Here is a 14,971-nt window from a genome sequence, read left to right as displayed (position 1 = left end):
AAGTTGGTGTACTTTTTGAGTCTGTAAACTCGGGCCTTTGTTTTGTTCAGGGAAAATTGCATTTATTACTTGCTTAATCATACTTTACCTCCATCGGTTCCTTGTTCTCCTATTTTTGCTTGTTATGTCTCCTAGATCTATCCTCCAAGTCTCTTTTTTTTCTATAAGTTCCATCTTTTTATATTTTTGAGACATCATGCTTTGAGATTTTTCTTCCCCTTCACCCAGGTTACTAACTCCGGCCACAACAGTAGCTATCCTCTCCCTAAATTCAACTAATGTTTTTTTTTTTTTTTAATTGGGGTATAGTTGTTTTACAATGTTGTGTTAGTTTCTGCTGTACAGCAAAGTGATTCAGCTCTATGTACGCATATATCCCCTCTTTTTTGGATTTCCTTTCCATTTAGGTCATCACAGAGCACTGAGCCCCCTGTGCTATACAGCAGGTTCTCATTAGTTGCCTATTTGTTACATATTAGTGTATATATGTCAGTCCCAACCTCGCAATTCATCCCACCCCTCCTTTCCCCCCTTGGTGTCCATACATTTGTTCTCTATGTCTGTGTCTCTATTTCTGCCTTGCAAACAGGTTCATCTGTACCATTTTTCTAGATTCCACATATATGTGTTAATATACGGTATTTTCAACTAATGTATTATTTATTTATTTATTTTATTTTTTTTGGCTGTGTCAGATCTTAGTTGAGGCATGTGGGATCTTTTGTTGTGGCGTAGGCTCTTCATTGTGGTGCATGGGCTTCTCTCTAGTTGTGGCACATGGGCTCTCTAGTTGAGACACGTGAGCTCAGTAGTTGTGGCACGCAGGCTTAGTTGCCCCGCGGCATGTGGGATCTTAGTTCCCCGACCAGGGATCAAACCCACGTCCCCTGCATTGGACGGCAGGTTCTTTACCACTGGACTACCAGGGAAGTCCCCAGCTAATGTATTTTTAAGTTTAAAGCCATAGCATCCATTTACAGAAAGTTTGTGATGTTTTTTTAAAGGATCCCTGGGGGATCCCCTTCTTCTTGTTTTTTTTCTTTTTTATAAATTTATTTTATGTATTTATTTTTGGCTGTGTTGGGTCTTCGTTGCTGCGCACGAGCTTTCTCTAGTTGCTGCGAGTGGGGGCTACTCTTCATTGTGGTGCGAGGGCTTTCATTGCGGTGGCTTCTCTTGTTGCAGAGCACAGGCTCTAGGCGCGTGGGCTTCAGTAGTTGTGGCACGTGGGCTCAGTAGTGGTGGCTCGCGGGCTCTAGAGTGCAGGCTCAGTAGTTGTGGCGCACGGGCTTAGTCGCTCTGCGGCATGTGGGATCTTCCCAGACCAGGGCTCGAACCCGTGTCCCCTGCATTGGCAGGCAGATTCTTAACCACTGCGCCACCAGGGAAGCCCTGTGATTTTTTAAAAGTTGTCATCTGTCCTCCTCTAGCAATTCTGTTTTGCTGGGTGCCTGTTCTGTTTTATGTTCCTCCTTCTGGCTGCTGGGAACTCTTAGTTGTCTGTTACTTTTCTTTATCTACTGTACTGAGACCATTTGGGTATCACATGTTATGCACCAGGGCCTGGAATGAATCGAGTCATCAGCTTTATTGGGGGAAAGGAAAACTTAAAAGGGCAGGGTAGCAAGAGAAGAGAAGGCACAGGTCCCCTTCCTTCCATCATTCATTTGAGAAGAGGCCAGTGCCACCACACCCCCCTGGATACATAGCGTGGGTTCGCATTCTGGTAGAGGGACCTGCACCCTTACTGTTCTCCTTTTATAGAATGAGCATGAGAAAACAACTTTATCAATGAAGGGACACACAAACTGCTTGAGTGTTGCCATCTGGAGTTGGACACTAGCCACTTAAAGGACTTGTCTGGGAATTCCAGTTGCCAGCACCTGAAGTCTGGTGGGGGACAGTTCTCCATGTTTCCCTTGTTTCTGCATGTCTTGTGAGCAGAGACACTGATAGCCTTTATTCTGGACTAACTTTCCAGGAAGTTTGTATGGTAAACAGCCAGAGGAAATAGAGATAGTATCTCCCTAATGGAGCCAAAGACAAATTTGTTTCTTGACTGTCATAATAAAGATAATGTCTTTCTCTAGAGCAAAAATTAGGCAGGTTTGTTTGCAGCCCCTTTAAACATATTGTTATTTCCTAAGCTTGGGTTCTTCCCTTGTGACAGACATGTACTGCATGTGCAGTATTCACTCGGGCCCACCTCTCTGTTGTCCCCATGGGACTTGGGTGGGCAAGGGAACCAATGCACACATGAAATGCACGCTGCCTGTTGTGCTATGGGTAATAAAGTCCTTTGTCTCTGACCCAGTATTCTTGTCTTCTGCCAGCATCCATGAAATTAAGGCTAACTTGTTAGTTTTCAAGCAGCATAGAGTCTCAGACCCTTCAGAGTTCTCGACAGAGCTCATTAGAAGTGACGTGCCCTCCCGTCAGGAAGCTGAATTCAGTGGAAGCCCCGCTCTCCACTCTGCTCCAGCCCCAGCCGATTTGTGGTCCAGGCAGCCAAAATAAGGTCACTTTGGGATAATGCTTATTCGATACAGTGGATAACTGGCAACTACAGGGTGTTCAGTAATTCCTGATCTCTATATGGAAGAAGCCCTAGTCTACAGAAGGGTTGTCTTCCAATGATTTATTTAAATTTTTTTCTAGGAAAATAACTTTATAAATGACAGTTATACTTAGCCCCAGGTATTCTTAGACTAGCCCTCTAAACTTACTGAGCAGGTTCAGTTTAGTGGTTAAGACTGTGGGTTCTGGAGCCAGACTACCTAGATTCAAATGCTTACCCCTCCTCAGATGTGCGAACTTTGACAAATTACATTAACCTCAATTTCCTCACTTGAAAATGGAGTTAACAACATTAACTACCAATAGGGTCATTTTGAGGATTAAATGAATAATGTACACCTTGTAAGCAACTCCTTTCCAAGCTGCTGTGATAACCATTCAATAATCTGGTCACTATGTACAGTGGGAGCAAACTTGATCACCGGCAGGCTTGTTCATATAGCATATACTGCTGGAGATGATGCTTATTACCTACTTCTTTTTCTGGGGGAGGACGACCTTCAATTAGAGCAAGTATTCTTAACCTGGGGCTCATGGACACTTTTAGGGGATCCATGAACTTAATGAGAAAAGAAAATGCTTTATATACTTACATTCTCTGATCTCTAAGTAAAATATATTATTTCCTACAAATGAATATAGATAACAAACCACAGTAGTATTAACAATGTCTATGAATTTGTATTGAATAGAAATCCCAGATGTTTTCACATATTCCACTTATTGCAGGCACCTCAAAATATCGTTCATGCTCAGCACTGCTTTGAAATTATAGTAATTATTAGTTCCTCTGCTACATCTTATTATTTAATGCATTAACAAAGAAGCATATTTATTATTTATCATAAGTTTATACTTTCAGGGTTGTATTTTAGTGTAATGGGCTTCCTTTGTAATGCCATATATTTTACTTTATGCACATAAAAATGTCATTCTGAGAAAGGATCCATAGCCTTCACCAAATGCCATAGGCCCATCATCCAAGGATTAAGAAGCTCTTCAGTAAAGTAAAATTGGCCTTGCTCTGCCCACTCAATTCCCCCTGTAAGAGAGCCAGACCCACAGGGAGGGCTCTGTAGTTCTCTAGCCCTGCCTGTGAGTGAGTGGAAGAATCTCCCTAATACAGGGTGCAGCTATTAGAAAACCTGCTTGGTCCAGATCTAAATTGTGTCCTTGAATATATGAGCAGAACGTATAAAGAGAATATATTGACGTTCAGCTGTCTGAGTCCTGAATCTCTGTCAAATGGTTCCAAACTGTGGCAAAGATGTCAGTTATTAGCTCCTCTCAAACACCAAGATGTGGCTAAGTGACAGATTGTAATCTGTCATTTCATCCATACATCTTGAGGTCTTTCCAATCATACGATGAGTCCACTGGGGACAGGTCTATGTCTTGCCCTCAGTGAGGCAGTGGAGAGGGTAGTGTGGTAAAGGACATAGTCTCTGACCCCAGGAGGCTTGGATCCGAATCTGGGCTCTGATAGTTCATAGCTGGGTGACCTTGAGCAAATTATTTAAGTGCCCAATGCCTTGTTTCCTCATCTATAACTGTACCTTCCTTCCATGGTCCTTGCAAGGACTGAGTGAATTAAAATAAGCAAAAACAGAATAATGCCCAGCAGGAAGTGAGAACAGACGGAAAAATCCTGTATTTTAGAGCCTAAGTGTTTTTCAAAATGCAATTAAAGCAGCTAAGTTTTACATTTTCCCTGCAGGTCAAATACTGAAGTACTTGAGATGAAGGGTTATTTTATTAGACTTTATGGAAAAAGACATTTAACTATCTAAAACACTACTAAGACTCTGTCAAGGTTGTCCTCTCCCTTGCCAGAAAGAATGAACTCAGTTTTCTCTAAGGAACAGGTGGTCGTGGTGCTATTTCAGGAAGCAACACACAACAAAAACCAAAGACAATATCGGTATCTGTTGAGAGGTGGCAGAAGTAAGAACAGGATGTTGGAGATGGTCTGTCTAGCAAGGAACCTAACATGTTTCTGTCACTTTAAAGAAATAAACAAAAGTTTCTTAGGGGTATTTTCCCCAAGATTTTCTCAAAATAGCAATCTAGAATGGAATGATAGATTTTTTAACTTATCATTTATAAACAAGTACAAATTCTCTGTGCAGATACACATACCTGGACTTCATGAGCTGGGCAATATTTTCCCTCTGGAGTCCTATTTCCACCATCTCCTTGGTCTGTGTCCTGACCTCTGACTTGTGGCAGGGTGGTAAGCCACTAAAATCTTGAGTCTTCTGCTATTTCCCATTCTGTTGTGTACTCATCTTCAGATATGTAACATTCATTATTCTACTGAGACTTTATCCTACAGGGAATTTACCTTAAATTGCTGAAGGATAAAATTACGTGAATTTTGAATGAAATCTAGGTTGTGAAGAGGTATTTTACTTTTCTTTGGTATCTGTATTCTCCGCATCCCACCTAAGGCCTCACACAGTACAAGGCACGAGGGAAGTCCTCCCTTTACAGGTGTTTGAATGAATACAGACTCTGGGATTGTATTTCCAGGGGCACACTCTTTCTTCTTCATCAGTGAGGCAGTTGCTTCAATTACAAACCTTGGTGAGGATTATTAGGAGGAAATGAAGACCGACAAATGGTAATCTGAAACAAAGCTGCATTTATTTGCTTGCCTGGGAAGGGAGCACAACCTCAGCTGGTCTCTCCGTGCAGTCGTACTTGAAAGGATGAGAGTGAGCACAAAAAGGGAGAAGGTACACAAAACCTAGTGAGATTCAGAGTTCACTTGTCTGGTTGGCTCCCAAGGCTGAGTATAAACTCTTCTTTGCAATTGGTCGCTTCTTCAAAGTGCAGGCACCCTTCCTAAAGATGTCCAGGGTGGGCTACATAAAGCTCTACTGGGCTCAGTGTCACTCCGCTGGCATATCTGCGATGTTGGCTTCAAGCTGACCAAATCTTCCCTTAACAGGATCGGTAGCACGTTAGTACAGCCGGGTTAATGCACTAAGAATCACCGGTTACCTGCCTCTTCACTCATCTCTTTTGGAACTGCCAAACTTCCTTTTTTTGGTTGGGGCAAAAGGCAGGGAAACATACATGTGTACTTGGAAAAAATACTTTTATATACACAGGTTGTCCTTCAAAGTTGTAAGAAAATACGAGAGGCCTTCAGATACTTGTACACAACTGTTCATAGCCACACTATACACAATGGCAAAAGGTGGGACCAACTCAAATGTACATCAACAGATGATGGATAAACAAAATGTGGCGTACACAAACCAGGGAATGGGGCTTCCCTGGTGGCACAGTGGTTGAGAATCTGCCTGCTAATGCAGGGGACACGGGTTCGAGCCCTGGTCTGGGAGGATCCCACATGCCCGGAGCGGCTGGGCCCGTGAGCCACAGCTGCTGAGCCTGCGCGTCTGGAGCCTGTGCCCCGCAACGGGAGGGGCCGCGATAGTGAAAGGCCCGCGCACCGCGATGAAGAGCGGTCCCCGCACCGCAATGAAGAGTGGCCCCCGCTTGCCGCAACTGGAGAAAGCCCTCGCACGAACCGAAGACCCAACACAGCCATAAATAAATAAATAAATAAATAAAGTAGGGAAAAAAAAATTATACAAACCAGGGAATGTTATTCAGGCCTAAAAAGGAATGAAGTACCAATACGTGTTACGATGTGGATGAACCTCGAAAACATTATGCCAAGTGAAAGGGGCCAGACAGAAGAGGTCACATAGTCTCTGATTCCATTTTTAGGAAAAATCGAGATGGGGGAGTCCGTAGAGACAGAACGCAAATTGGTGGTTTCCTGGGCTGGGGGAGAGGAAGCTGGGAAGTGAGTGCTGAATGGGTACAGAGATTTCTCTTGGGCGATGAAAATGTTTTGGAAGCAGACAGAGGCTGTGGTCCCACAACATTCTAAATGCAGTAAATGCCAATGAATTGTACACTTTAAAATGGTTGATTCTTATGTAAATTATACCACAATAAGAAACGGAAAAAGAAAACAGAAAACTTCAGGGGTCTTCTGAGCCCCACTGAAACAAGAAAGAAGGTAAAAAGAGATGAGGAAGCAGGGACAGCTGACCAGTTGGTGATCGCTCAGCAAGGGAAGGGAAAAGAAGGAACGCGGGGGAGAGGGACTCCACTTCAGAACGTACCAAAGTTGAAAACACTTGAAAAACAAACTCATTTCCAGATGTTTAGATATTTACCTTCTGCAAATAACCCTGGGTCCTCAAAAATGTAAATGGTTTTATAAAGAGAGAAGACAACATCCCAGAAGTGCCCTTTCAAGGCCAGTGACTGCAGCCTAGAGGAGAAGAGCTGGGCTGGGAGGGAGGGGGAGGGAGGGGAGGGGCACCTTTTAAAGGGCTGGGGACATCCACGCAAGCAAGTGCCCCTAAAGCATGCTGCACACTTGGAGGTATCCCATGGCCTCAATATCAAGATGACAAGCATCAATTTTTGGTAGCGTTAGCTTGTTTTTGTTTTTTTCCCAAACCAAATGTATAAAAATTGCATTTCATACACTGGTGCAAAAAGCTTTTAAACTAAATAAACAAATAGGAAAGTGCACTCTCTTCCGAAGGACGTTTCTAATACTTCATAGGCCGCTTCAGTATATCTCATGTACACTGAAAGCACTTGTCAACAGCTACAACCTTCCTGTGGCATGCTAACATGGATGGACCTCGAGGACAGGACGTTAAGTGAAATGAGCCCGTCACGAAAGACAAATCCTGTGCGATCCCACTTCTACGAAGTATCTAAAGCAGTCACACTCAGAGACACAGAAAATAGAGGGGTGGGGGCCAGGGCTGGGGGCCAGGGAAACAGGGAGCTGGTGCTCACGGGGATACAGCTTCACTTCTGCAAGAAGAAAACAACCCTAGAGATCTGTTGTACAGCAACGACAAAAGTCCACTTAACGCTACTGAGCTGTACACGTAAAAGGGTGAAGCTGCGACAGTTATGTGTTAGTCACATCTTGTTAGAATAATACTAATTTTGACTTTACTGGTGTTGCAGTTTTATTGCTTGAGAGAAATTACAGGCTTCAGGAGTTTAAACTGACCCTAGTTTGGATCTGGATACACTTGAGAACATCGCAATAAAAACAACTGTCAACAGCCACCGCCCAAGCGATGGCTTCGGCGAAACCATGCCAGTTTAGTAAAGCACTTCCCCATCTCTATGTAAAAATCACGGGCTTGTGCCTCTGCAGAAAGTCTGTACGTCTAACAACGTAAAAGAGCGACACATTAAAAAACCCCCAAATGCGGGTGAAACTCGCAATGCATTTGGTCGCTGCTCTTGTGTTTTCAAAAAGAGAGGAAATCAGCCAGGCCTCAGGGCTTGGGAGCGGCTGGCGGGCCTCTATCCGCGGTCCCCGCGGCCTGGCTGCTGGGCTGCGGGCCCCGAGGGGGCGGCAAGTCGGCGCCGTGCACGGTGGAGTGCACCTGCGGCGGCGGGGCCGCGGAGGCCCGGCCCCTCTGCTGCAGGGGGCTCAGCCCGGGGCGGCTCCAGCCAGAGGCCGGCGGGGACAACAAGGGCACCCGGGGCTGCAGGAATCCGCCCACTGCACTGAGGTGAACGACCAAGGCTTGCTGGGCACGCACGACCCAGTTGGAAACGGCGGCGCCCTGTGAACCTGAAGCCTGTGCCCCCGGACCCTGTGCCCCCGGACCCCGTAACCCCACACCCTGTACCCCCGGACCCTGTACCCCCAGACCCTGTACCCCCGGACCCTGTACCCCCGGACCCCATACGCCTGGACCCCATACCACCACAGCCTGTGCCCCCGGACCCTGTACCCCCGGACCCTGTACCCCTGGACCCTGTGCCCCCAGACCCCATACGCCTGGACCCCGTACCCCCGGACCCCGTACCCCCGGACCGTGTGTCCCTGGACCCTGTACCCCCGGACCATGTACCCCCAGACCCTGTACCCCTGCACCCTGTGCCCCCGGCCCCTGTATCCCCGGACCCTGTACCCCTGCACCCTGTGCCCCCGGACTCTGTACCCCTGCACCCTGTACCCCTGGACCCTGTGCCCCCGGACCCCGTACCCCCGGACCCTGTGTCCCTGGACCCCGTACCCCCAGACCCCGTACCCCCGGACCGTGTGTCCCCGGACCCTGTACCCCCGGACCCCGGACCCCCGGACCCCGTACCCCCAGACACTGTACCCCTGCACCCTGTGCCCCCGGACCCTGTACCCCTGCACCCTGTGCCCCCGGACCCTGTACCCCTGCACCCTGTACCCCTGCACCCTGTACCCCTGGACCCCGTGCCCCCGGACCCTGTACCCCTGGACCCCGTGCCCCCGGACCCCGTACCCCCGGACCCCGTGCCCCCGGACCCCGTACCCCCGGACCGTGTGTCCCTGGACCCCGTACCCCCGGACCCCGTACCCCCGGACCCTGTACCCCCGGACCCTGTACCCCTGCACCCTGTGCCCCCGGACTCTGTACCCCTGCACCCTGTACCCCCGGACCCTGTGCCCCTGGACCCCGTGCCCCCGGACCCCGTACCCCCGGACCTTGTGTCCCTGGACCCCGGACCCCCGGACCCCATACCCCGGGATCCTGTGTCCCTGGACCCTGTACCCCCGGACCCCGTACCCCCGGACCCTGTACCCCTGCACCCTGTGCCCCCGGACCCTGTACCCCTGCACCCTGTACCCCCGGACCCTGTGCCCCCGGACCCTGTACCCCTGGACCCTGTGCCCCCGGACCCCGTACCCCCGGACCCTGTGTCCGTGGACCCCGTACCCCCGGACCCCGTACTCCCGGACCCCGTGTCCCTGGACCCCGTACCCCCGGACCCCGTACCCCCGGACCCTTTACCTCCAGACCCTGTACCCCTGCACCGTGTGCCCCCGGACCCTGTACCCCCGGACCCTGTACCCCTGCACCCTGTGCCCCCGGACCCTGTACTCCTGCACCCTGTACCCCCGGACCCTGTGCCCCCAGACCCTGTACCCCTGGACCCTGTGCCCCCGGACCCTGTACCCCTGGACCCTGTGCCCCCGGACCCCGTGCCCCCGGACACTGTGTCCCTGGACCCCGTACCCCCGGACCCTGTGTCCCCGGACCCCGTACCCCCGGACCCCGTACCCCTGGACCCTGTACCTCCGGACCCTGTACCCCTGCACCGTGTGCCCCCGGACCCTGTACCCCTGCACCCTGTGCCCCCAGACCCTGTACTCCTGTACCCTGTGCCCCCGGACCCTGTACCCCTGGACCCTGTGCCCCCGGACCCCGTGCCCCCGGACACTGTGTCCCTGGACCCCGTACCCCCGGACCCCGTACCCCCGGACCCTGTGTCCCCGGACCCCGTACCCCCGGACCCCGTACCCCCGGACCCTGTACCTCCAGACCCTGTACCCCTGCACTGTGTGCCCCCGGACCCTGTACCCCTGCACCCTGTGCCCCCAGACCCTGTACTCCTGTACCCTGTGCCCCCAGACCCTGTACCCCTGGACCCTGTGCCCCCGGACCCCGTGCCCCCGGACACTGTGTCCCTGGACCCCGGACCCCCGGACCCCGTACCCCCGGACCCTGTGTCCCCGGACCCCGTACCCCCGGACCCCGTGCCCCCGGACCCTGTACCCCTGGACCCCGTACCCCCGGACCCCGTGCCCCCAGACCTTGGGATGCCGGCAGCCGAGGAGGCGGGGCGCAGGGCCCCTGCGGGGGCCGCTTGGGAAGCAGCTGGGAGAGGCGCGGCTGCGGGGCCGGCTGCTGGCTTCTCCCCAGGAGAAAACCGTGGGGCAGCTGCACCACAGCAAAGGGCCCGAGACCCGAAGCGTCTTTCAAAAACAGCTGAACCTCTACCGGACGAGGAGGAGGTGGAGGAGGAGGAGGAGGAGGAGGAGGAGGAGGAGGAGGCGGAGGCGGAGGCGGAGGAGGAGGCGGCGGCGGAGGCGGAGGAGGCGGCGGCGGCGGCGGAGCTCCTGCGGGCAGGTGGCCCGGCTGCATCCCCCCGGGAGCTGGGGCCCTGGTGGCACAGCCTCTCCCCGAGGCCTGGCCTCTGCGACTGGGGCCCACTACTCTGATGACCTCCACGCCAACGGACCTGACCGTGACCCGGGCATCCGGGGTCGTCCGTGATGAGCCCGCAGTGGACAGGGCGGTGGCAGGAAGCGTGCTAACCGGGCTCAGCTCCACAGAGGATTTCTGGGAAAGACCTGGTGGCTTAGGAGCAGGGCCAGGAGATGGACATGGCTGAGAGCTCCCTGCCTGCTGTGAAGTGAGGCTGTCACCCCAGGAGCTCCTTCCTGAGCGCCCAGGAAGTCTCATGGGTGGAGCTGGATGTTTGGCTCCTCTGCCGGGCACTGAAGACTGAACCCACCCAGTCTTAGGCTGTTCTGGTTCTTTCCCTGGAGAAGGCTGCCCGAGACCGGCGGAGCCACTGGAGCTGTGTGACATCTGCACTGGACGCTGGGTGCTCTTCTGGACCGACTCCTCGGGCCGACTGACCACTCTCCCAGCATCAGTCTTTGGCCTGGGCAGGAAACTGCAGGGATGGCCAGCTGCGGAGGGGTGGGGGGGAGACAGCTGTCTCTCCCACGTGGCTTCTTTACCGGACCCTTTTCCAGAGGCAAGTGAATTATCAGTCAGCTGCCTGACGGTCGGCCTTGTTGCCTGGGGCTGGTAGCCAGCCTCACATCCAAATGCAAGACCACCTTGTACCTCATGCACGGGCCAGACTGTTGGTTGTGAATCATCATATCTGACAGACTTTTTCCCTTTAGCATATTTCTCCACGTCCACTTGAGAAGGTACGGCCAAGTCACAGGGTCTCTGTTTCCACGTATCTACACAACTTCCTGCTTTAAAAGTTTTGAGGCCGGAATCCCCACCTGTTTTACTTTCTCTTATTCTTTTGCAGGAAGTCGGGGCTCTTAGCTCAGGAGGAGGTGGACGAGACAGCTCCTGCTGCCGATTCAGAGAGGCCATAGAATACCTCTTGAAGTTCCTTTTCATGGGAAGAGTGTTCAGCTTTTGTTTGTTATAGAGCAGTCTGTTTTCAGTGCAGACCACTGATATAGAAGGGTCTAGACACAGTGGTTCAGCTGTAGCTAAGATCAGTTGGCTCTCAAGCAAAAGTTTGTCCTCCTGGGTCCAATTCGGATTATCGCTGGCTATGGCCTCTACATCGCAGGCTAAAGTCTGCATCGTGGGACGTAAGAGAATATGCCTGCTTTGGTAATGGGGAGGTTCCCCGCCGCTGGACTGCCTGTAGTCCCGTATTTCTGCTATGACACACCCACGATGAAAAACGTTAACCTGAGACTTTTCCAGGAAATCCACCAAAACAGGAGGTAATTCTTCTGCATCCAAGTATTCGAGCAATTCCCCTTCTTCATAGGGCAGTCGAGTGGTCTCTGCAGATGATCCATGTTCCCCCTTGAGCATCAGCGAATAGCCCTCTTTTCCTGGGTACAGGTTGACCACCAAACACGGCAACGACTCTCTCCTAAGAAGCTTCTCTAACAGGTTCACATTGCTTCTTAATTCCTCCGTAACCTCAGGCTCCTTTTCACATTCTTCAACATAAATGTCATAAAGTTTTTCATAGAGAGACTTCTCCCCATTAGATGGGTATTTCCTTTCCGGAGGTCTCTGTTGGGCACTTGCAATGACATACTCCGCACGATCCAAAGCTCTTTCTAGAGCCTGCTGCATTGCGGTACAAAACAAAATGGGGGCCCTAAGAGAAGAGAAAACCTAAGTGAGCGGATGAACCGGGTGAAAACCCTGTCTGCAGTATCGACGAGCATTCTTGCAAACGCGGCCACTCCACAGTGGCGCGACCAGCCTCACCTCAAAAAGGACACCAAGACACCCGCCCCCGAAGAAGCAGCCGGCAAAGTACCTGCGTTTAGGGAAAGACCTAACGGTGTTCGAGCGGCCACCGCGCTGGATCTCGCTCGCCTCGCGCTGCAGCGGATGGCCCGGATGTGAATGTAACCGTTTCCCGCCCCCCCCACCCCGCCCCGCACGTCCTCCCCGCAGGCGCGCGCATCCGCGTGTGCGCCTGCGCAGATCGTAGGCTCAGGCCTCATCCTTCTATTGCCTGTTGGGCGCAGGCCCGCCCCCCTCACTTCTGGTTCTCGGGCCCGCACTTCCACCAAGGGCTGGGCTTCGCCACCCCTTCTTTTCTTGGAACCTTGAAAAGCACAAGCAGGCAACCAAAAAATCGATCATTTTTTGGTGCGGCTTTAATACACACCAATTTTCGTGGTACTGCAGTTGCCGGGAAGGTCATGAAAGGTGGTCATTTCTTGGCGATCACTTCACCAAGCATTATTCACTGTTTTTGGAATGTCTGGTCTGTTCCCAGTGGCAGGACTGCTCCTGGTGTCCGTCGCCAATTTAACACACCCAAAGAGTCCCCGTACATAGCTCTTGCCTACATGGAGGCTCGCTGTATTTGGTGCAAGCATCAGAATTCTTCATTGATTCTTCCAGTGATCTCCTGCCTAATGGTTTTCAGAGAGATGTGCACGTAACATGACATTCTTTTACAGAAGTACTTACCTTTTATTTCTCTAGGTATTTCAGAAAGGGCTTTATAGTCTTTTTCAAAGTATGTGGGAGATATGTTATATCGTCTAAGAATTACATTCAGGATTAAATTGTTTGTTTTAAAAGGTGGTTTGCATCTGATAGGGTTGAGAACTGTTGTTCCAGGTGATGGCAGTACAGTTTAAATGGTTACTCTAACTGTAGACCACAGCTACAGTCCTAGTGGTGGTTTGGAGTGGTATGATTGAGTCCTAGGTAATTTATGGGCCATTGTTTTCCATTAATATTGTTGCCTTGCAATCTGCCAGCCTTTTTGGACAGGTTTTGTTTTGTTTTGTTTTGTTTTAAAGAATCTCTTGATGTTTAGGTGTAGACATAATGATAATACAATATTCATAGTGAAGTCACAAATGAGAAGAATCCAAGATAAACTGGTGAAATTCCTGAATTACAGACTACCATAAAATAAATGTGTTTTTCTAACCAATAGCAATTACGATAATTACATATTACAGTAGATACAGTCTAGTGAAATAGGATTAAAAACTCCTTGACTAAGAGTTCCTTAAACATGTCCCTCGTTCAGGAATAGACAAGAATAATTTTCTCCTGGCATATCAGTTGTCTTGGGGCAAATGTATACAGTCATCCCTCGGTATCAGCGGGTGATTGGTTCCAGGACACCCGCCCCGCTCCGCCCCGCCTCAAGGATGCTAAAATCCTCAGATGCTCAAGTCCTTACAGTAGGCCCTCCGTATCCCCATCCCTGGTTCTCCCTCTGCAGATCTGATTATGTTTGATCCGTGGTGGGTTGAAACCGCAAATGCGGAACCCGCGGATGTGAAAGGCCAATGTGAATACTTGTGGATGCCTCAGGGGGGGCTTGAAATCGGTTTAGTTTCTTAGCTCTTTTAAGCATCCTTCCCTGTCTCTCTCTTTTCCCCTCCACATGCCCACCTTTAGGCTAAGTGTAAGACTGGATAGTTAAACCATAGTTTGCTATCCAGTCATCCAAATATCCAACTTTAATCCAGCCCAACTGAATGAGGTGAACAGGAGCTCTGACCCTCACTCAAAGCACTGCCTGTTCTTCCAACCTGAACAGATGAACTTAGCTGCCTGCCAGACTCTTGCAGGCTTCTCACCAACCATGATCCCGTTCACCTTCTGTCCTCAGGAATTTGCTGTGTGCTGGGTCTGAAAAAGTACCGGTCTGGGACAGTATTCCGTTTAGGTGGAGAGGCTAATTAGAAAGGGAAAGCTCTGCTTTCTTGGGGGTCTGAAGTAGAATCTGTTGGAGGGGAAGTGGCACAGTGGACCTGTGTTTGAGTCAGGTTATCCTTCTAAAAAGTAAAGGAGTGCAAGATTTCTGGGGGCTGCTCCCAGCCTGCAGACCAGGCCCCGTAGCTTCTCAGCATGACAGGGGAGGAGGGCTGGGACTAGGGTGAGGCAACCAGGAGCCTAGGGCGTAGGGTGGAAGGAGACAGCCACCCTCGGCTTGTGCAGGTCCCAACAGGGCCGGTGCCCTGGATGCCTGGCTGGCTCACCTTGTCCCAGCCCTGCAGACAAGGCCCCTCACCACCCGGCGCCTGTCTCCTCCCCACCTCTTTCCTCTCCTCTCTTTCCTTTGCTTTCTGTGCTCTGAGCGTAGTCACGGGGCACCGACAGGCCCACCCCTTCAGGGCTCTGTGCCCTCTCTGCTTAGTCACCTGCCGATCTCCACCCATCACCTCAAACATCCCTTCCTGACTTCCAAGGAGCTCGCCTCCTTGTCTCTGCTGTTCTGCCGAAGCACACGTACCACACGCCATATCAGAGCCAGGCTTCGCGTCGGAAGGGAATCGAGTGTTTGCACCGTTCTCCACACC

General features: G+C 51.1%; 1 protein-coding gene and 1 pseudogene across 1 annotated transcript; one reads left to right on the top strand and one right to left on the bottom strand.

Annotated features, from left to right (window-relative positions):
* Window positions 1-7,916: 7,916 nt before the first annotated feature.
* On the bottom strand, window positions 7,917-12,260 carry LOC130706468 (transcription factor SPT20 homolog). Its single transcript, XM_057538622.1, has 6 exons — window positions 10,793-12,260; window positions 10,393-10,544; window positions 10,220-10,317; window positions 9,650-9,890; window positions 8,270-9,373; window positions 7,917-8,174 (listed from the first exon to the last, which is right to left on the bottom strand). Exons 1-6 carry the CDS (start codon window positions 12,258-12,260, stop codon window positions 7,917-7,919), a joined length of 3,321 nt encoding a protein of 1,106 aa, XP_057394605.1.
* Window positions 12,261-12,314: 54 nt separating this feature from the next.
* Window positions 12,315-14,971, top strand: part of LOC114238397 (ferritin light chain-like) — a 35,150-nt pseudogene continuing 32,493 nt past the window's right edge.

This window comes from Balaenoptera acutorostrata, chromosome X (assembly GCF_949987535.1).
Source record: "Balaenoptera acutorostrata chromosome X, mBalAcu1.1, whole genome shotgun sequence".
Lineage (NCBI taxonomy): Eukaryota > Metazoa > Chordata > Mammalia > Artiodactyla > Balaenopteridae > Balaenoptera > Balaenoptera acutorostrata.
Note: the sequence above shows the minus strand (reverse complement) of the source record. Positions and strands in the feature narration are given on the sequence as shown.

Coding starts and splice junctions, on each gene's coding strand:
- LOC130706468 (XM_057538622.1), bottom strand. CDS start 12,260: ATGCAGCAGGCTCTAGAAAGAGCTTTGGATCGTGCGGAGTATGTCATT. Junction 10,545..10,792: donor GGCAGGGAGCTCTCAGCCAT/GTCCATCTCCTG, acceptor GGGGGGATGCAG/CCGGGCCACCTGCCCGCAGG. Junction 9,891..10,219: donor TCGGCTGCCGGCATCCCAAG/GTCTGGGGGCAC, acceptor CCGGGGACACAG/GGTCCGGGGGTACGGGGTCC.